Here is a 23,681-nt window from a genome sequence, read left to right on the forward strand (position 1 = left end):
CTCTAAATTCATACTTTAGGGACACCTGTCTATTCACCTTTCTGTGTATAATCTCAAAATTTACATGGTACTTTACTGGCCTATCATAAACCAAAGTATGATTAATTGTCCTGTGTTTACTGCCTTGTATTAGAGCAGACTCCTTGCTATGTCCTGGGTGCAAAATTATACAATACTAGACTGAGACCTTGGGAAGCGTCAGCGTATGATGAAATCCCTGCTCCTCTGATGCCGGATACATCAAGAGGCTTCGGCCTCCTAAGTATCTGCCAGGGCGGCCACAAAGCATAATAATAATAACAATAATAATCTTTATGTGGGGCCATCAAATTCAGTAGTGCTTTACAAATCATAGGGGACATATGCAAATATAATATTACCTTAAAGAGTACAAACAGTCATATGGAACAATAGGAGTGAGAGCCCCTTCTCCCTGCTTACAGACTATGAGGATGAAGGGGGACACGAGGTATAAGAGCTTGAATAACGGTCCAGTCATTCTTTATATATACACATATGAATGGCTGCATATAATCCTGGTAGTGACTATCCCATTCCTGTATAATAAAGCTTTATAAACTGCAGCTTACAGTTTATGAGGATGAAAGGGGTGACACGCGGTAAAGATCTTTTTGCCAGGTCTTTTTGGCACATTTTTTGTACTGAAAACCTCAGCTTACTGTATACTAGAGTATACAAGGTATATAAATGAGGTATATAAATGTGTTAATGTGAGCAGCCTATAAAGTGCTAAAAATCCATAAGAAAATCTGATGATTTTATGTGTTTGCCTTTTAAATAGTTAATAACACCTCATAAATAAGCTATAGACCCCCATTATGACGTTTCTAAGTATCTGTACGTTCTTTTTTTTTGGCCATGCAAATAAGCCCTCATATGTTAGTATTACCAAAATTAAAAAAAAAAAAAATATATATATATATATATATATATATTATACAATTTTATAGCCTGTACAATGTGACAATAGAAATCTGCTCTGTATTCCGCTGCTTTTACTCAATGTCCAGCCGTGTGCAGTTAAAGGGCTGTTCCCATTTCGGTAAATTGTTTCTAAGAGGAAAGGTTATACAATTTTCCAATATACTTTCTGTATCAATTCCTCACGGTTTTCTAGATCTCTGCTTGCTGACATTCTATAGAAAGCTTCTGTTTGCTTCCAGTGGACAGAAATCTGACCATGGTCACACAGATGCACAACTCATTATATCACACAGCTCTGCTTACTCTCTATATGATACTAACAAGCTGTGCACCTGTGTGACAATGGTCAGATTTCTGTCCACTGGAAGTAAACAATGAAACTTTCTGCAGAGTGACAGCAAGCAGAGATCTAGAAAACCGTTAGGAATTGATACAGAAAGTATATTGGAAAATGTTATAACTTTTCATTATACAAACAATGGCATTTATTTGTTGAAATGGTAATACCCCTTTAACAAACACCTGTGAAGTATTAGTGCACACACAAGAAATTGGTTATCAAACTTTGCAGAGCATTTAATCCATTGTGAAAGTATACATTCCATTGGCGTGAATGTATGTATTCTCCCCAAAAAAAATTAGTTTGTATTACAGTTTCTATCACAGACAATTACAGTGGTCTTAAACCCTGTGAAAGGTTTAACAGACTTTGTAAAAGTTGTTTTACATACATTGCAGAGTGTAGTTTCCATAGTGTGGTTATTTTATGGGGGTTTACTCTCAAAATCACTTGAAAGCTGAGTTGTCCCTCTAATGTGAGTATTGGTGTTTTTTTTATGAAAATTAGAAAATTTGCCCCTAAAGTTGTAAGCCTAATAACATCTTAGAAAAATGAGAAGACTCATAAAAAACCATGTCAATATAAAGAAGACATTCTGGAAATGTTGGCTATCAAGCTATTATTTCTATCCAGTTGGGTAGCTTCCACAACTTTCCTTTTAGGAAATATATTTAGAGCTGTAGATGTACTCATTAGTGACATATACTCATTAGTAATGGGGATGGGAAACGGCGTCATCCCGTCATGGTAACAAATAATGCATGATTTGGAAGCCCTTTGATCATTGGGGGGGGGGGGTGTCTGTTATGCCTCGTAGGGCACAATGGCATCTGCACAATGGCATTGACTGATAATCAAAACAAGTAATAAATATAGCAGTACCATAAATCTTATATGATCTTTACTTTTGGGTTGGCCTGTTTTCCACCACATGACCGAACCGGAAGCTACAAAAGCAAGTGTGAATGGCCTTTGCGTCACTTCCTGTGGCAGCAGGAATATCTGCTTCTCCTATTTGTTTGGCCACAGACTGGATTTAGTTTGCACAAACATAACATTATTACAGTTGGTAATCTAGTATGCATGAGAAATGGCTTTTGGTTTCTAGATGTGTAGGTTCCCCTATCATACTGTCTGTGCGGCCTGCTGGCAATTTTCTTTTTGCTCCGAGGTTTTGCAGCGCTTGTAATTTTTTTTTCTTTTTCCTCTTTTCATATATCAAGTGGATTTAACTGCATGTGTATGGGGGAGGAATTCTCCTTACTGGCAGCTTTTAAAAACGCCAGCGAAACAATAGCATGCCCATGAGTGATGAGCTCGAATTTTCTCTCAAGGCAAAGCTTCGTTTTCTTTCACCTTAACGTTTTGCTTCCAGGCAAGAATTGTATTTTTAATACAGTATTTTATATTAATCTTAGATGAATCTTTCTCCTGCATTGACTGGACCTTCATCTCCATGTGTGTGTGTATAATACAGTATATATGCTATGTCTTGGGTATATTCCCTGATTGAAAATGGTGGCAAAATGGATTGACCACGTGTGAAATTTCATGTACTCATGAATGAAGCAGTAGTTCTACTGAAGGACTTTTTCCCATTTCTTAAAGGCGTTTGCCCACGAAAGAAAATTCTCAAATTCGAATCCCCCTAGTGATGTTTACACAATATAGATAATTTTATCCCTTTACTTTACAATTTTACTCAGGATCAAAAACATAAATAAAACTATCACTCGGTGATGGTCATGGTAGGCGTGGACTCTCAAAGCAGAAAGTTCATCATCCCTCTGTAGTATGAGAAGCTGTGCGCTGTCAATGTACTTAGATTATTGGGGTATAGGTTTAACTTCACTTTCATTTAGCCACTGAACACTCTACTAGTATCTGACTGAGATGATGAGATGCATACAACACATAATGACACACTTCAGCCCTGCTACATCTGAGCTATAACATATACACAGTACACACAGTGCCCCTTCACCCCCCCTCTCCCACACTGACAGGAAGTGTCAGTGTGTGAGCTTGTCTTCTAATGTTCATGAGAAGAACCTTCCCTGACTGACCATGGGAGATTTACGGCCGGACCCCGGCCACCCAAAATTGTATACACCAGGACTGATAGAGACAGTTTAGAATTATATTTGTGAAATGCTGTGCTGTATTTTTGTTAATAGTGAATTAGTGTGATATTTTGTTATCCTGAGTATATTCAAGAATCATATCTCCGTGGGAATACCCCTTTAACAACATTACTTAAGCTCTTAGGTCAAATGCACATGATGTGTATTGAAGAGGTTATCCCTTATCCATTGGGCACTCAGCAATTTCCATCAGCTCCATAGAGATTAATGGAGCAGAACGGTCATGCGCGACCCTTGTTGTTGTGATCTGTGGGGGTCTCATCATTAACCCCTTAAGGACGCAGCCATTTTACAGCTTAAGGCTCAGCCCGATTTTTTGGATTCTGACTTGCTTCGCTTTATATGGTTATAACTTTTGAACACTGTTACTTATCAAAACGATTCTGAGATTGTTTTTTCCCCACATGTTGTACTTCATTTTAGTGGTAAATTTTGGCAGATAAGTTTTGCGTTTATTTACAAAAAAAAGAAAATATGATAAATTTTTTGAAAAATTTGCCATTTTCGAAATTCAAAATCATTGCGTTTTCAGGCAGATAGATTTACCACCTAAATAAGTTGCTGAATAACATTTCCCATTTGTCTACTTTACATTTTCATAATTTCTGAAATGTTTGGATAATTTATTTTGATGTCACGCGGCTTACAAATAGAATAGCGCTTTTCCGGATTTTCAGAATTGACTATTTTGGGGATAAATACAGTTTTGAATGAAATTTTACATATTTAGCATCAAAACCCCCTATATAATCTACCCATTTTCAAATCTGCACCCCTCAAGCTATCAGAAACAGCTTTTACGAAGATTGTTAACCCCTTGAGATCTTCATAGTAATTGAATCAAAATGGAGGTGAAATTTAGAATGGTCATACTGTTCCCTTATACGTTCATTTAGCACTAAAATTTACACATTTCCAAAATATAAAAAGAGAAAACCCACCATACAATTTGTTCTGCAATTTCTCCTGAGTGCAGCGACCCCCCACATGTGGCTGTGACTTGTTTTATGGGCGCACAGCAAGGCGCAGAAGGGAAGGAGGGCGCTGCAGCTGCCAGGATTTTAGTTTCCTCATTGGCCCCTTTTGAAGGCTATAAAATTTTCGCTTTTTCGTTATTGGGGCCATGTGATGGCATTTTTTTTGCGGGATGAGATGCTTTTTCCATTGTTACCATTTTGGGGTTGGTATCACCTATTGTTAAAAATTTAGGAACTTTTTTTGAGGGCAGGAGTAGAAAAGCATCAATTCTGTACTGGATTTTTGACTTTTTTTTTTTGGTGTTCACCGTATAGACTAATAATCCTGTTATCTTTATTCTATGGGTCGATACGATTACGGGGATACCAGACATGAATATATTTTCTTACGTTTTACTAAATTTGTCAAACAAAACCCTAATGTGGGGAAAAATCTATAATTTTTGTATTGCCATCTTCCAAGTGGCATAACTTTGTTACGTTTTTGGCTACGGAGCTGGTTGATGGCTTGTTTTTTGCGGGACATGTTGTACTTTGCACCAGTATCATGTCTGAGTACATATGGTTTTTTGGTCGCATTTTTTGTGGGATTGAAAAGGTAAAAATCATAATTTTTGGAGGGTTTATAACAGTTTTTTTTTACGGCGTTTATCGTGGGGGTTCAATAATGATTTACTTTTATTCTACGGGTTGTTACGGACGCGGTGATACTATATATGTGGGGTTTGTGTTATGATTTAGACTTTTTTTTTGAGTTATATGTCTCTTTATATGTTTTGGGGGTTTGGGGCATTTTTAGTGATTTATGACTTTATTTTTTTATTGAATAACTTTTTTTTTTACTTTTTCACTTTTATACCATGGGACATGAAGAAGCAATCTTCTGATTGCTTCTTCATGATAATATTCTGCAATACTCATGTATTGCAGAGTATTATCAGTGTCAGCCTATGCACTTGCATAGGCTGGCACTGTGCCAGTAAGATGACGTCACAGACGCCATCTTACTGGCAATTCTTGCTAGTAACTCTGGGGACCAGATCGGACCCCAGAGTTACTATAGCAACGATCGGCGCCCCCCGAAAACGGTTCGGGGGGGCCGATCGTGGGGGAAAGGCCCCCCAGATACTTGTTAGATGCCGCGGTCGCGCTGACCGCGGCATCTAAAGGGTTAAGCACCCGCGATCGGAGACAACTCCGATCGCGGGTGTTACACTGGGGTGCCGGCTATTAGTTACAGCCGGCACCCCGTGTTTCCCGATGCCGGTTCGGCTCTGATCCAGAGCCGAGCCGGCATAAGCGCCGTGGCGGATATATCCGCCACTGAGCGCTAAGTCACTGCGCTCCGTGGCGGATATATCCGCCGCGGAGCGTGAAGGGGTTAAGACCCCCCACCGGCCAGCAACTTGGGCCCTATACTGTGGATATGGCATAACTTGTGTTCGTGGGAAACCCCCTTTAAGTAATTTAGCAGCAGATCCAGTGAGATTCCTACAAGTAAATCCACTGAACACTGTATAGTGTACATACAGGATGTATATAGTGACTAGCCTGGCAGCTTTCATCTCATGGTAGTAATCAGAAATAAAACAGTTACATGAAGTGTATAGTCATAGTGATGTATAAAGACTAAGGATTCATGGCTTTTCTGCACTGTGAGTGCAAGGAGTAAATTTATGAACAGTTTTAAAAATTTGGTGCCCTATCTTTTAGGTTCAGTGCACATCTGCATCTTGGATTTCCATCACACTCTCTATTTAAAGGGGTTATGTCACCATGTCTAAACATATTTAGTTAAGTTTTTAATGCATTTAAAAAGTCAATTTAGCATCTTATATTTATTAAAAACTATCAGGTTCTCAAGAACTTTTTATTTTATATTGGTTGCTGGTATTAAGAACTGAGGAAAGCAGGGTGTAGGGCCAGCCCCCTCCTGGTCCCATGTCAGGAGGTTCGGGTGGTGTCAGAACTGTCTCTGATGCTGCACTGAGTGCCAGTAGGTGCTTTCTCCTCTGGCTTCTGCTGTGTACTGTAAGCAGAGATGTGCTATCAACAACTAAAGCTTCCCCTTAGGCAGCTCGAGGTCCTTCTGCTCCATGCCCCCCACTCTCCCCCATACTGAAGCACCTTAGCAGGGCAGAAAAACTAGTATGTGTACAGCTCTGCAGTGTAAAAGCTGGATGTACAACTTCAAGACCCCTTCACACACATTGAAACCCCATCATGAAGACCAGCTAGAAGCAAAGGTACATGTGTTTGTAATATTTCACATGTGTGCTATGGTTATAAATTCTATTAATTCACATAGTGTTTATCATGTATTATAACTTATACATATTATACACTATGGTCATTAGGGAACATTTGATGTAGTATGATTATCATGCGTTTTCCGATGCATATTTGTTGTGTTTTTGTTGCATAATAAAATGCATTAGGAAAAATGCATGCATTTTGGTGATAACACATATTTAGGATATGTTTTTTTTCCCTAATTCTTTTTAAAACGCAAAAAAAAAACCGCCATGCGTGAAAGTGGCCTGAGGGTCTAGGTGCAGGAACGATCACTTGAATGGGACCCAGAGCAAATGAGAGCATCCTGCCACTCCATTCAATTGTAATGGTGCAGTCACATGCGTTTCTGGTCCATTTATCATAGCCTGTTTTTAAACGCACTGAAAACACATGCAGTTTTATGTGTTTACCATGCATTACGCTGTTTTGAATCCGTTTCTCTTCATTTCTGAAAGTGTAAGCATCATTATTATTATTATTAATAATAATAATGATAGCATTTTCATAAATGATTACATTTCCTGTAATAAAGAAAATGCATTCAAACCAGCCAAACTTATGGTAAACCTGCAAAAACGCATGTGTTTTCAGTGTGTTTAAAAACGCACTAGGAACTGTCCAAGTATGCACCATATAACCGCACGTCCCACGTTAACCCTTTGAAACAGAATCAAAACTCACTGGGCTGGCCGACGGTCGATTGCATATTTATTTGTATGCAAATGCATGCAATCGGCAATCAGCACCCAATGTCTTGCATTTACACAATACAAGACACTGGGTGCTGATAAAACATACAAACGCAAATGCAAAAGGCCGCACCAGTGCGTTTTAATTTCATTACAAAACGGAATGCAAACACTAACGCGTGACAGCACCCTAAGAGATTGTTGGAAACTGCTGAGCACTGTGCTCTGGTATCTGTGGCACTCTCCTCTAGTGAATAGGAGTGGTGGAGATGCCTGAGTGCTGTGTTCAGCAATTTCTGACCTCCCATAGTATTGAATGAAGGAGCAGAACACTGTAAGTGATATTAGGACCTCTTTCTGTGAATTTCTGGGGGTCTTATTCTCATGATGGTTGGGGGTCTATACCTCTTATAGAAATTTTGGGCAGCTTGTAAACCTTCACTTGTGCAAGTTCGACCCACTTGGCCGAAATCTGTACCTGGACAGAAGGTAATTTGAGTAACAATATGCGACTTTTCAACTGATCGTCCTCCATTCTGATAGTAGATGGAAAGATGGACATAATGGGACACATATACTTACCCGTCCATGCGCGTTCCCCGATCCAGAGTGTACGACTGTAATGCACATTAGATTGTGCGCCCAATATCCTGCATGTGTCGCTTCCCCGCTCAGGTCCGCTGGAGTTCACCTTCTTCTTCCTGGTGCATGTAAGTGCTTGGCTTGCGACACAACTTTTAAGTTAAATCCCACGCTCAGTCCGAATCCGTCGGACCATCCCTGATTTGTGTCGCATGAAAGCCGGAGCCAATGCGCCAAAATCTGCTTGCATGCAACGCAATCCTCTTCTAAAACCCTCTCCCAGCAGCGCGATCCCCAAAAACGTTGGGGGAAAAAAAACAGACGGAAAAAGCGGCCGTGGGACCCTTGGTAAATAAGCCCCAATAAATAAAAGCCTGTCTAAAAATTATGAGAATAATTAGCTTTACACATGAAAAATTACAGTAAATGTCTGTCGCCCTCAGTAGTCAAACATAGGTTGGCTAAGATTTTGTAATATGCTTTGGAAATATGATAGCTGAGCAATGATTGGTTGCTATTGGCAACATAGGCCGTTTTACTGTAAGATATATTTAGTAGATAAGGCCCATATGAAACTTTTTTAATGAGATAAATAATATTCCGTTTTATATAAACATTTATTTGTAATGTAAGTATAATGTGACTAGGATGGGAAGGTACAGGAAAAAGAGTGGGGCTTTGGTATAGGTAATAATAAAGACACATGATTTCCATTATATTTTCTATGTTGGGTATTAGTAAGTGCAGGGACTAGTACAGTAGGGGGAAGGATACTCTGCAATCAGTGGTGTAGGGAAAGCCAGCGCGTGGTATAACTGCCTCAGTGCTGTGCATGCGGCTTCTTGGCCCCTCCCACATTTGTTCCTTGGTGACACAGAGTAGAGGCCGCACAAGCACCAGAATAACAAATAAAAAGGTATTTTGTATTGAAATTAACCATTATAAGAACATCTTCTGAATATTTGCATCTCTTTGGGAGGATTTTTAAAGCAAGTTTGCTCATGGCATAACCCCTTTAAGGAGAGCATTATGGAAACTAAAACTGAAGGTGAATGTAAGCACTCTTGTACTTCTTAGACTTGGGACCTTCCTTTATCTATCCATTGTAAATGGCAGAAAAAAAGACCGACTGCCGCACACTTTTTTTTTTTTTTTTCTCCCTGCCATTAATAATGGATTGTGTAACGGAACCCGATGGACTCGGGTGTGAACTTGGCTTTGTATGTTCTGAGAACTTCTTTTTCCATTCTAACCCTGTACCAGAGTGAGGTTGAGACAAGTTTTGTAACTTTTTAAAAAGTTTTTGTTGATGCTGATCAGTATTTCCACCTCCCTGGGACTTCCCTCATGTCACATTGTGGCTTGTCTGCTGGCATCCGGTGTTATAACCTGCCCTGTATCAACAAGTACAATCTGTGTCTTTCAGTGTGTTAGAGACTTCTCCCAGCTATCATTGCAGGTGTGAAGTGTCTAGATTATTACGTAAATGGTCTAAACTAAATTTGTGTTTTTTTTTCTTTTTACTTTTTTTAAAATTATTTTTGGACAGTGTTTACCAGCTATAAAGGAGCTTATGGAAGATAAACTTGCCTAGAGAATTGTGCCAAATTTGGTGCATTTTTGTTTGTAAATACATGCTTTTCCCTGCACTTTGATACATTTCCATTGTTTCTCTGGTTAGCAGGTGTCTGGAGAAAAACATTCTAGTCCTGTCTTTGCGGTAGTAGTAGCACTATGATTTCATGTTTTCTAATAGTTGTAGAAAAATAGTTTTAACAAGTTTGATCAAGGGGAATTTTGCCTCCTTAACAGGGAAAGGAATACAGATGCCTTTGTGCAAAGAGAATATCTTTGTTTGATGCTACAGTTCTGCCAGTTTTAGTCCCAGCGGGGACCGGGGAATCATGTTCTCAGCTGTGCCCTTTGTCTAGAAATGTTTACAGAGGAGGAAAAGGGAATTTGTGAACAGTCATGTTCAAAAATGTGTAAAATCAGTGACTGGATCCAACTTTATTTGCATTCTTTTCCCTTATAATATTGGGTTGTTAAGTAGGTAATGTGCTTTACTTAATAATGATGCATTTTTGTGTCACTAGAGTTTTCAACTGTTACCAACAAACTTTGCTTTTGGGGGGAGGTTTTACAGGTTTTTTTTTTTTTGTGTGTTTTTTTTTGTGTTTTTTTTTTTTTTTGGTGCTAATCTGACCTAGTAGTTTTCTAACATTTTGAAGACTCTTGCTCCTTCTGCAATAGGTCTGATCTTCTTTTGTGACCTTAAATGTAAAAGCTTTGTGCTTTTACATAGCATAACTAAAAGATCCTTGGCTCCTTGTAATGGCAGAGGGAATCCCATCTTAATTGCCTGGAAAGGATTTGTAGGCATTAAAGCCAAGCAGATGGATGGGGTATATTAAAATACTGGCGTAGATTCTGAAATCTCAAACTACAGTGTTCATATCTTTAAAAAGTATTTGCTCTTGTGATAATATCTATTAAAAAAAAATTTAAAAAAATTCCGTGGGGTAAAAAAAAAATCTAACCTAACCATAACTCAGCAGATTCAGTTTAACTTATGAATTCCTCCACATACGTGTCACAGTTAAATACTACTGTTAGATAGAAAGTGCTTATGACACCACTGGTCCCAATTTATCTATGACTAATAAGAGATTTTAACTAGTCTTCCATCAGCAAATTAGTGTTTAGATGAGATTTTTACTTTGTATATCAAATGATGAACACTAATTCTTTAGTTTTATGATAAATGTTGGTGTGAAAATCTTTCCTGTAGGAGAAAACAATTAAAGGGAGATGTAATTTTACAAGTAAAGTTTATCTGTAGCCTGAGGGTGTGCTGCCATGAGATGGAATGTAATAAAACCACATGTGAATACATACAGATACTCCCAATCCTTCATTCACATACTTTGATTTCCCACCAAGTTGTCAAAACTTATTTTACTTTTCCCATTTTCTTTCTGACATTTGGATGACATTATTTTATTAAGAAATAAGCATGCAATAAAGCCGTGTGCTATATTATTTATTATAATGCATGTCATTTTATTAAACATTTTCACTATAGCAGTGGCTAAAAGGGGGAATGTAGCATTAGATAGGAATGACCATGTTGTAGTTTCCATGACAAATTATGCCACGCTGGCTATTCGACTGACTGAAGATGTGCTGCTTAAAGTTTTTGAAGGAAAGAGAGGATGAGATATTTGCCTCCTATAAAAGGCACCAGTGAGGGCAATTTGGTACACTAAATAGTTTGGTCTTGTGGTTTAGTGTCCCAAATCGCCCCTGTAACATATCAGTCTTTGACCACTATTAAAAATATGTCTACCTAGAAATGAGTGCGATAAGTTGCTTGAACTCCTCTCTGGTGCTTCCTTGGTTTGTTGCGCATGCGCTGTATCTGACCATGAGCATTGAAGCTGGACTGGAGAAATTCTCAATTTAAATTTTCCTTCTCTAGATTTTTTTTTTTTTTTTTTTACTTGACGGTTTTGTTTTTCCAGCAATAAAGTAAAATGCATAAATGACATGAAATGTTTGGGAAACAAACTATTAGCATTTGTTAGTAATTGCATTCATTTCAGTTGATTTAGTATTTAATGCGATGCTTATAAATAGTTTTCAATGCAGTGACTGGAAAGAGTCTCCCAGAGGGTCCCTCTCGTCTATCCTTGTGTATGTTAGAGTATGCCAGGTTACTTACTGGAAGTCTCATTTATCATAATGTGATGCCTTTCATTTATGAGGAGTATCTAACAGCCTCCTTGAAAGTGCATTTCCACACAGAACGACTCTTGTTGCTGATAAAATATGACAATTTGGCTCTCCAGGGGTGATTGGCAGCATGCATTATCATCATTACACTTTGGATGGGAACTAGTCGGTTTAAGGCAGCAGAGAAATGGCACAAATGTGAATTTATCTCCTTGGCTCATCACTTCATCAAAGTAATTTCCCAGACATCCACCGACTCTACGTTTCTTCATTTTCACTCACTTTTACGGAGGATTTGCATAACTAGTATGCAAGCCTGGCTCTTAGACTTATCACTGGCCATTCTACTTTGAAAACAAAGCTATGTATAATTCAGTCACGTGTACGATTTGGCCATCCGCAGTCTCCAGGATGAATATCTTGAGACCGATTTGTTTGAGAGCGTCTAATAAGATTTGTGTCTAACTGTAGCCTCAACCCTCAAGATGTCACGTCAAAGCGCAAAATATCAAACTTCCTCCTGGTCTTGTACATGCTCCTGTTTGTCATTTTAAGTTTCGTGTAACTATTGATGCCAAACTCTGGGTTAAAAAATTTTGGTGCTGATTTGATAAAAGTTGTATTATCCAATATGAAGCCATTGTAATCTATGAATCTATGGGCCTTCACAGAGCCCTGGTGCAGGGTTAGGCTTCATTCACACTGCTGTATGGGGGGGGGGGCGTATATACGGCCTATATACGTCTCCCATAGAGAGCAATGGGCGCACGGCACCCTACTGCAGCAGTATGGAGCAGCAGGCGTGCAGCGCCGTACCACTCCGTAGCCCGTGAAAAGATAGAACATGACCTATCTTTTCTGGGCATACTGCGCCGTGTTAATCAATCGAGAGGGGCGGGGGTGAGCAGTGCTCAAGTCCTCCTCTCGCTGGCGCCGATGTATGTCCGCCGTGCTATGGTACGGCGGGAAATGCCAATGTGAATGTAACCTTAGGCAAAAGTTTTTATACTTTACAGTTGTACTTTAAGTCTCCCTGAACACAATTGTTTTTTTCCCTTTGCTATCTGTTCAAGTCATTCCTAGAGGCTCACTCAGATGGCTGAGATGGCAAAACTCTGGCCACTCACATGCCTTCGACACACAAGCTTCAAAAACGGACCATTGATCTATTTGGTGACCGGTGAAACTGGATTTGCAAAACTGGATTAAAAAGAAAACTTTACAAATATGGCATTTCTGAAATGTACTTGTAAGAAACAAACTTTTACAGGTACTGTGACTACCACTTTTTATATGTTGCAATGAAAAAACAAAACATTAAAGCGAATCTGTCACCATGAATGTCATTTTCTATTTTTGTTTGTTGACAAGTTACAATAGCCTATGGTAAGCTGCGGCAGTCTGTGCCTGTGTCTCCTCATGCATTCTCCCTCTCCTGCACAACATCCCCTCCCCTTCCTGCTCAATACACATGGCAGGAAGTTGGGAGGGGTAATAATAAACTACTGAAATAATTCAGGATGCTGACAAAGGCATTTTTAAAATGGACATAGCTTAAGCTATTGGAACCTCTAACCAGCTAAAAATGACATTCGTGCTTTAATGTTTTGGGCCCATCGGCTTTTATTCTGGAGATGCTACATGGGAATTGTAGTCATGGCTAAATTGTAATGTTTGTAAGGGTCAGGGTTTAGCATTTTAGCTTGCACTGATTGTTGCGAGGTCCATTATACAGTTTCTAGGATTAAATTAGGAAAAAAAAATGTTTCTGGGAAAAGCTGTGAATTCCCTCAAGGTCTTGTTGCTGATTCACTGATGTGTGTGCAGTAACAGTGCTGAGCAGGAAGCGATACTGTACGTTATTTACCCAGCAGTAATGAATCACACCCTCTAGGTGGAAAATCCTCAGCATTAGCAACACCTTGACTCATGCTTCATGTACTCAACATGATCTCCCACTTGAGCTGCATGATGCCCAGATGTAGTGTAGTCATTCTAGTGATCAGGCGGTTAAACCCTTAATGTTCGGTTTTTGGAAATGTCTTTACACTGACTGACTACCTTCTACATCGAGTAATGTTATAATATTACTGTATTTTTATAGGGTACAACATATCACGGCCATAGTTCAGATTAGTGCATTACTGTTTTCTCCAGTAAGTTTCTCTCTCCAGCACTTATTGCTTCTCAATGTAAGGGTAAAGCATCTCAAATAAGAGCCATTAATACGTTGTTTCCAATTTTCAAGGCCAGCATTTGGAAAATGAAAGCGACTGTTGTTTTGTCAATGCACGTGATATTCCGCCTCATTAACATCACATATCCTAATGTCTAAAACCCAAAGTTGGTTAGTTATGAGGTGTCGAACCTTTCCTGAATAAAAAAAAGTGATAGAAGAATTCAGATGAAGGAAAGCTGTCATGCATGAAAGATAAATGAATACACAAAGCCGCATCAGACCCAGAGGGACAAAAGATTAGAGGACATTAGAATCCATTTACTGGGATGTTCTCAAAGGAACAAGTAGCTACAAGAAGATAAGGAAAAACAACAGATGTCCTTCCTTGAGGACAATTGCTTCTTTAGTATTTTGAAACAAGGACTGGAATCTTAAAGGAGAGGAGGCTGTTAGTGGCTTGAATTTTGTCTGGTGGAAGGTTTCCTGGTGACTTGAAAATTGGCAAGGCATAAAGGGGCGTCACAGGTGAAGGGTTGATATTTAGATATCTAAAATGTCTTTTAGAGATCTAATAGCTCTTTTTATTAGAACATTACATTTTATCATCATTGTAAATCGGTAGTCCCCAACCTTTAAGTAATAAAGGATCACTGCACACAAACAATTTTTTTAAAGGACAGGTTGGGGGGGGGGGGGGGCTATTGTAGATGTTAACTGTTTAGGTTTTTTCATTTCTTGGATTTTTTACAATATCCGTGTACAAATGAGTGAGTAGACACCAGTTTATTCACTGTAGCTGCAGCTCTTTAAAAAGGCATTTACTGCACTGGGTCACACTTGTCAGATTCCAGATTAAAGGGATATGAAACAACTGTCATGAAGTCTTGACAACCATGAAATGTATCATAATAATGTCATAGTTCTACTGTAGTGTTGTCAATAAATGACAAGCAATCCAGAAACCATCTGTCATCTACGATAAACATCTTTGTATGTCCATACCTGCTGGCATCTCCCCACAGTCAGCCTATGCAGCGCTGGCACTGTATGGCACAGATGCCCAGTGTGATCAACCTGTAGATGTTATATGTAGTCAGTGAGCGACTACTGATGCTCATTATTGTCTCAGGGCATGTAACTAGATGACCTCATGTGCTGTTCACGCAAAGGTCCACACTGAAACCAGTGACTGTTTTGTGGGAGGATTTGGAAATATATTTAAGAACAAACTGCCTATAAGTTGAATTTGTATGTCTTTCGAAACTGAATATTTTATATACCCCAGCCAAAATGGGTTGTCGTAAGAACCAGGATTAAAGGGGCATTCCCATCTGGGCATTCACATTTCATTTAATTCATTTGCCGCATGTAAACATTTTTTCAATTGGATGTTATTAAAAAAAATGTTCCTGTTTTGAAGATAATTTCTCATAAATGTAGTCATGTTGTCCCTTAGAAACGAGATAGCTTCCTCGGATGTGACCACCTCACATTTTGGGAGCGGTGGCCAGACATGCGCTATTGAGTCCTGCCTGACCACCTGGATTCTGCGTTTATTACCACTGAACAGCTGTGGGACCTGCAGTAACTCCTGGACATTTCATATACAAAAACTTTTTTCTTTGTGCGTTCCCTCCAGCAGAAGTGGCCATATCCAAGGAAGCTATCTCGTTTCTAAGGTACAATATGACTACATTTATGAGAAATTATCTTCACACAGGAACATTTCTTTTTTTAAATAACATCTTATTGCAGAAATGTTTATATATGGCAGATTAAATTGAATGTGAATGCCCAGATGAGAATACCCCTTTAGCAATAAATCTTAATTGCAGACACCTTTGATAACTATTACAGCTGTTCATTATAGCCTGGAACTAAAGTACAGGAGGTCCCCTACTGAAGAACACCCGACTTACAGACGACCCTAGTTACAAACAGACCTCTGGATGTTGGTAATATACTGTATTTTAGCCCCAGGTTCAAATGATCAGCTGTAACCGTTATCAAAGGTGTCTGCAATCAAGCTTTATTGTTAATCCTTGTTCTTATTACATTAAAATACAGTTGTCAAAGAGACGCAAAAAAAATTGGGGTTAAAATTACATAGAGTAAATATACATCTATGTATGTGTAATATATATTATATATTGCTGTGAAATAGAACTCTTGGCTTGTTCAGATCACACTATTAGTATGTATAAAAAGCCTATCCATTTTTCCTGACATGTACCTTTGTTAGTACACACTACTAGTTACACTACAGTCGGGATATATGCAGAATGTGTTCACGTGCAAAAACCAAACATAAATGTAACAGTCACGTTTGCAGCCATTGCTGTGTCACTATATCAAATGACTTGTTGGCTCGCAGTCAGCAATGCCTGAGGCAACGGCTTAGTTTTGTGTATGGGGTTGGGTAAACCATACTGGTACACTTGCCAAATGTTGTACTGTATGTTTAACTACTAGCAACACCTTGTTGTATGTTACATGGAATTAACTTCTGTTTTATGTTTATTTTCAGGTCAGTATGGAAACAAATTGAATAATTATATTAAGCATTATGAAGGATTGTCTTATGACATGGACTCCTTACACCAAAAACACCAACGTGCCAAAAGAGCAGTGTCCCACGAGGATCAGTTTGTACATTTGGATTTTCATGCCCATGGAAGGTAGGAGCCAGCTTTTATGGTCATTGCTGAACTGTTATGCTTATAAGGGGTTTAATGTGTGAGCGTCCCACCGCTCCATTATCATGAGTCTCATGGGCCCTCGGTTGTTATTTTAAAGATTAGTGTCTACAGTATATTGGAAAAATTCCTTTAAATATTATTGCAAATTCGGGATAAATGCAGAACTTATGGTATTTATTACATCATTATTTATTTGTCCAATAACTGTTAAAGGGGTTGTCCTGAGGGTGAAAAACAAAGCTTTTTTCTTCTAAAAACAGCGCCAAACCTGGCGTGCGGACTCTGCTGGACTCTGTATGCAGCTCCATTGCAGAAAGCAACCATGGTTTTTGACTTTTAGACAGCCCTATAAGTAACTGCACTATATACCTTTATTCCAGTTTTGGCAGTGTTTTAAGAAAAGAATAAAACTTTATTAATCCCGTCGGGAAATTGTTTCGTGCATCACTGCTCCAGACATTACATAATATTGCAACATTACTTTTTGATTGGATACAGTGAAAACCAGAAGGTTACATACACTACATATAAAAAGACAAATATCAACAAACAAAATCAGAACAAAATCAAAAGACCTTGTAAAAATGATGGCTGAAGCTGGCAAGAGTGTGTCATTTAACGCTGTGAAACTAAAGGATTGTGACAGATTGTTTGCAAATGTACACTGGTACAAAGACCTTAATTATTGCGAGACCTGTCCTGTGGTCTGACAAAACTAAAATTGAACTGTTTGGTCATTATGACCATTGTTACGTTTGCAGTATGGCTGTGGAGGCCCTAAGCCAAACCTCAGTTTTCCAAACGCTGACTCCAGCTCCACCAAAATGGTGTCCACAGTCCTGTTTTCCTGGTCACTCTAGCAGTGCAGAGATAAATGTGGCCATTCCTTCCCATGGCATTATTCCTCTAATCTATAGCAGAGGAGCTTTACTAATGAGCAAGTACATAAAGTGCAGTCACATTTATCTAAACTAAAAGGGGTACAAGGGTACACAACCCGTGCCGACAGGCTACATGCAGCCCATCAAGCCATGAGTTCTGGTCCGCACCCTCCTGACAGTCCAATGAGAACATCCATAACTGATGGATCATTGGTGCAGGAGGCCGGGTAGCGGTGAGTGCAGCTGATACGTTCTCGCTGCTCTGTGTTCTGACATTGGTTGTGTGCATCGAGGCCTGCACCAGTTTTTGCAGCTGTTAGAGCAGATAGGAGATGAAAAGTTCCGCTAGTCGGTCTGTGGGTGATTTCTCATTAGGCGGATCCTTGGCACTGTACTAGATCTTTGCAGCTCCACTGCCCGTAAGATTTATTAAAATTTTTGGCCTTTTATTAACTTCTTGGTGCACCAGGTCGTTATAGTACGTCCCCGGGGCTACATGCTAAGCGCACAGGGGCGCACTATAACGTCCTGCTTCTGGCGCCGGCTCACGAACGGAGCCGGCACCAGAAGCAGCGGCTGTCAGCTGTCTATCACAGCTGACAGCCTGCGCTAACACCCGTGATCGAAGCCGACTCCGATCGCGGTTGTTAACCCCTTACACACCGCGGTCAAGCATGACCGCGACGTGTAAGGGTGTTTTGCACTATGGATCCACTTCTGGGCAGCTCCGAGGACTGGCATGTGCCCCGGAGCTGCCCGATCTCCCTGGCAGTCAGATCCCTTCCGGGTCTGACTGCGAACTGTCTGAGCATGCGCAAGCATGCCAGACAGATTACACTGCTCTACAATAAAGTAGTATTGTAGAGCAGTGTATTGAACTTGAACCAGCGATCAGAGCATCGCTGGTTCAAGTATGTAGAAGTTAAAAAAAAAAAAAATGAAAAACACTGAACATTACACATTATAATAAATAAATACATTAAAATATAAGCCCCTAAAATGTCACTTTCCCATAAAAAAAATACATAATGTAGTATAAAAAACACAAAAATGCCCCTGCGTATTTGGTATTGCCACGTCCGTAACAATCTGTATAATAAAACAGAATCGTTACTGGACCCGCACGGTAAACGCTGGAGAAAAAAAACGCAAAAACGTTCTATAAAAAATGCTCTAAAAAGTGATTTAAAAAATGTTATGCACTCTAAAATAAGCCTACTCAAAAGAGCAACTCTTTTCGCAAAAAATAAGCCCTTAACCGGAATTGTCAGCCGAAAAATAAAAAAGTTATGCATATGAAACGATGGTGATGCTAAAATGAAGATTTTCTCCAAATTAGTTTTTACTCAGTACAATTGAATAAAATAGACAAAACCCCAAAATATTTGGTATCCCTGCATCCGTAACAATCTGCATAATAAATCAGAATCGTTATTAGAACCGCAAAGTGAACCCCGTAAAAAAAAAAAGCTAAAAAAAGATAATTTTCAATTAATGCCCTATTAAAAAAAATGCTCTAAAAAGTGATTTAAAAAATGTTATGCACTCTAAAATAATACCACTAAAAAGAACAATCCTTCTCGCAAAAAATAAGCCCTTAAACAGATTTGTGAGGCGAAAAATAAAAAAGTTATGCATATGAAAGACGGTGATGCTAAAATTAACAACATTTTTGCCAAATTACTTTTTAATTCAGTAAAAATGGGAAAAAATAAATCTATATAAATGAGGTCTTTTCGTAATCATGGCGACCCATAGAATAAAAATAATATACTTTTTTTTATGGTATGGTTAACGACCAAAAAAAAAAACCATAAAAATTTCCCTAAAAATTGATGATTTTCATTTCCTCCACCTCCGGGGCCGGAGCTACTGCGCATGCAGATACCGGAGGACTCGGACGAGGGCGCGCAGCTACGAGGTGCTGCACGCCGAAGATTAAATGGTAGGCGGAGTAACGTGGCTACTGGGGCGTGGAGTAGCCTCATGTCCGGCTACTCCACGCCCCAGTAGCCGCATAAAATTTTTTACATATGCCTGCAATAAAAGGGCTATCCTCACGTCCCATTCATCCACCTACCACCCCTTCTACCTTTTATAGGTAGAATCGGAGTGGTAGGTGCCCTTTAAGGCCAAAAGACGCTGAGTCCCGTAGGGGTTAAATTTGTGTTACTGTGCTTGCAGTAGGCAACTTTTTGCAAGAAAAGTTGCAAAAGAGTGCATAGAAAGTCGCAGCACATATGCCAGCAGTGTAGTGGATTGACTATGCAGTTTTACACCACTACAGTATATTGAGATGGTAGAAATAGTCCTGTGTGTTTTTTACTGATGATAAATAAACCTCAGTATGTATATATGAATGCATGTGTTTGTGTATGTATCATTTAAATATAGATACAAACATATATAACACTTATAAAGGTAGTTTTACTCCTTAAAAAATGTCCCAGGCAGATAAATCTGTGGTGATTTTCTCCCCTCTTCCTCTACCTGAGCCTGTATCTGTACTATGCTAAGTTCTTGTAGCTTGGATTTAAAGGACACCTGTCATCAGGTCTGTGTCACTTGTCCTGTCACTACTACCTGTTGGAGCAGCTCACAAGGATCCCATCCCAGCCTTTATCTAGTTATTTCATACATTATTCATTGTAAAATCATCTATTCTTTATCATGTAAATGAGGCTGGTCACATGGTCAGAGGCAGTGATGTCACCCCTGTTACCCCTCCCCTCTCCTCCCCCTGCTCATGTCTGTGTGTAATGTATAGTAAAGCATGGCTAGTGTGTGTGCTGCATCTGCTGACATGCTGCATCCTCCTAATATACAGGTGAGAGACACAGACATCAGCTACACATGAATCTGACATGTTCTGCTGTAACATGGCTGCATGGAGCTGCTGTATCTCTCCTATACACACACACACACATGCACACACAGGCTGCAGGGGGCGTGGCCACCAGCACCAGGAAGCACATTATTATACAGCCTCACATCATTATACAGGCTGTCAGTCAAGCACTGGGGGTGTGGCTGTGCCTCCCACTCATGAATAGAGTGGACAGCTTGAATATGCTAATGCTTCATTGGACATTTCACAGGTCATTTGCATACAGCTTTAGGACCTCATTGCTTAGGTTTACAGGCATGTAGAGGGACAATGAAGGGATAGAGGCAATGCTCTCTAATGGCAGTTTATGAAAATATATTTAGTTTAGGGGGGTTATTTTGCATGACGGGTTCTCTTTAAACTTGCACACAGGGCTGTCAGCAGGGTCAGGCTGTCACACTGATGTCACTGTATGGGATCAGGCTAAGGCACTGATATCATCAGTGCCCTGTCACAGCAGCCCATGCTGAGAGCCGAGTTTGCAGGGGGGATCCTGACATTACAGGGATTCCATATGATAGTAGATAATGTTATGTGCATCATCCCTGCATATCTCTGTATATAGAACGCTGATAATCGTGATAATATGGGCTGTTACCAGATCACTGTTGTATATGATTTATAGAAGAACAGCAAGGGACGTATAATATAATGTGCTCCCTGCTAAATAGTTTTTTATTTTTTTATTTTTTTTATATATATATATACACCATCTATTAAAAAAAGGATAATTGAAGGAAAAATTTAAGGTCCCCTCTTCCCAAAAAGAAAAAAAAACTGCAATTTAATAAATAAATTTAAAAAAACTTAGTTCATACAACACAGCAACCAGTAATAGATTGATCTGGGGTTCTTTTGAGTCATCATTAATCTGGTCTGGAGGGGTTTAAAGGGATTGTCCATTGTCCAATGGTTGCCGGGACGGTGTTGCTTAAAATAAAAATAAACATTTACTTACCTCCTGTCGTCCCGCGATACCATTGCTCCATTCCTAAACAGGGGCACGGAAGCTGCACTACATTTGGCTTCCTGATGGGTGGGCATGGTCGGCCACCTCGCCCAGGCGGAAGCTAATTGCAGCGCAGCTTCCTTGCCCCTTTTGTTTACATGGGCCAAGGACCGGAGCAATGGTATCGCGGGACGACAGGAGGGTGCCGGGAGGTAAGTAAATGTTTATTTTTTTGAAGCAACCCCCTTCTGGCCACCATTTTGTTTTTTCAGACCGTCACGGACAACCCCTTTTAATGTATGGAGCAGGTTTTTCTATAAATGCCTAATTTAGCTATTTAAACACAGAAAATCGCATTGTATGTATTCTTACATGTTAAACGTGTAGGAGTTATCTATATACATTACTGAAAATTTCCTCCTTGGCTAAAAATACTCCTCAAAAATGTTAAGGGGAGTGTTATTACCCTTCTGGACCTTTTGTTAGTGGCTGCTTTTCGTTTTGGCTTTAGTACAGAGGTGATTTCCCAGAAACCATATGACGTTTCATTCCTTACCACTCCTTATAGAATGTGTATCTAATACCTGCAGTAACACTCCCTGTCCACCAGTCATAGAGGAGACCTGTTTTATCTGCACTGTAACCCATCACTCCCTGTTTCCTTTCTGGTACTTCCCAACCCCCCTCCTTACTTGTTATCAGTACACCCAGACTTGTACAACACTGACAATTATGAGCGGTGAGTTTACTACAGATTAGATAGAACAGATCTAAGCATTGGACATATGAGTAACTTGTGTTATCAAATATGAACATATGTACACCACTCATAATAGCGGAAACAGACTTGTGTTAACAGGAAGGTGAGATCTAGATGGAATATATGCAAAAATAGTGGGTTGCCAGCCTTGGGCTCTCTGTACACATGTCAATTGATGAGGAAATAAACCAGACATGTTTGGTGGTGTTGTGTTTTTTTTTGGTTTTTTTTTTCTCTCATCAGTTTAACTTCCAGTTTTCACCAAAGTCCAATTAACTATAGTCTAAGTGATGTGTGGAATAACGGTGTATTCTACTTTATAGCTGATCAGCTGCACAGTACTTTAAAGAAAATCTACCATTTGTTTTTATGCATGGTGAACCAAATATACCTTGAGAATGCTGTAGCTACACTGATGCAGGATCATATCTTGTTTAATCCCTGATCCCTGAATGGTTTTGCTTCAAAAGCAATGATAGAATGATGATAATGAAGCTTCTCCTCTTACCCTAATTATGCACTGCTCCAGAGAATGATGTAATCACTGTGTTGTCTATAACATGCACAAGTAATTAATCACTGCTCTATCCCCCAGCTGCTGTATATAAGTCATCCATCACGGGTTCATTAGTCCGGTCTGTACAGTTCAGGAAGAGCCATGAAACACAGCAGCCAGTTTGCACCCAGCTTTCCCAAGGTCATGAATGTTATAATAGTTTTTTTTAACAAAACCACTTGGACCACTAAACAAGATATGCTTCTGCATCAGTGTATGATGGTTCTCAATGCATAAAAGCAAATGGTAGATTTTCTTTAATGGATCAGTGTCCACAGGTTTATTTTAAAGTATTGCATTTAGTGTCATCATGTTAAAAAAATGAATGGCACATGTGCGATGTGTATCTAGCCTTACTCTGACATTTTAAAATGGTTTCCATATTTTTAAAGTTTTGGGATTTTAATATAGATTTGAAGAGAAACAGCCTTACAAATGGAACAATTATTTCCTCAAGGTTCACAAAACCTGGCATGTATAGATGTGAGAAATTCTTAGGTGTGAACATCTGGGGGCTGAGGCCCTCAGTGACTTCTAAATATGGCGGTAACAGTGTGATTTTAGCTCTGCTCAGCTTCCCATCAGGGTGATGTCACACATATCGCTAGCAATGTGTTTTGCATTGTTTACACGTGGTGCTCATTCCCGGTTGCCTTTGTTTCGGTGGATCACAAGCCACTCTCCGTTCTGGTTTCATTGCGGTTCAAAATGCAATACAAGCAGAAAGTGTGTGTGACTGTATTATTATGCAGTTACTTTATTTTTTTTTATAGCTTTTATTACCACTGATTTTGTTTTACTTCCCTTTTCTGAGGAAAAACAAGCATTTACTGTAAGCTATGGGCAATGTGCAAGTCTCTGGCATTATGTAATGTGGTTTAAGATGACCTCCTACAGAGTTTATCGTGTATTTAAAGACGGGTCTAAATTACTGGACCTTGGAGGAAGTAAAGGGTGACTTCATGCTAAAGGGAGGGGTAGCCCGTGTTCATGTCACCAGCGGATAAGAATATATTTTGGATGAATTGGCTCTGAATGCTTGCTGTTAATGTTCTTTATGAAG

The 23,681-nt window shown here is 39.4% G+C and overlaps 1 protein-coding gene across 2 annotated transcripts in view; it reads left to right on the forward strand.

Moving 5' to 3' along the window:
* ADAM10 (ADAM metallopeptidase domain 10) overlaps positions 1–23,681 on the forward strand; it is a 98,819-nt gene that overhangs the window by 19,311 nt on the left and 55,827 nt on the right. Inside the window, exons 1-2 of one of the 2 annotated variants that reach the window (XM_072148115.1) lie at positions 12,920–12,977; positions 16,414–16,564. In XM_072148115.1, the coding sequence (XP_072004216.1) occupies positions 12,935–12,977; positions 16,414–16,564 (194 nt within the window). In that variant the 5' untranslated portion in view covers positions 12,920–12,934. Of the gene's footprint in view, positions 1–12,919; positions 12,978–16,413; positions 16,565–23,681 lie in introns of those variants that run through there. The other variant, XM_072148114.1, reaches the window with a different exon arrangement.

The sequence above is a fragment of the Engystomops pustulosus genome, chromosome 4 (assembly GCF_040894005.1).
Source record: "Engystomops pustulosus chromosome 4, aEngPut4.maternal, whole genome shotgun sequence".
NCBI classification, from domain to species: Eukaryota; Metazoa; Chordata; class Amphibia; order Anura; family Leptodactylidae; genus Engystomops; species Engystomops pustulosus.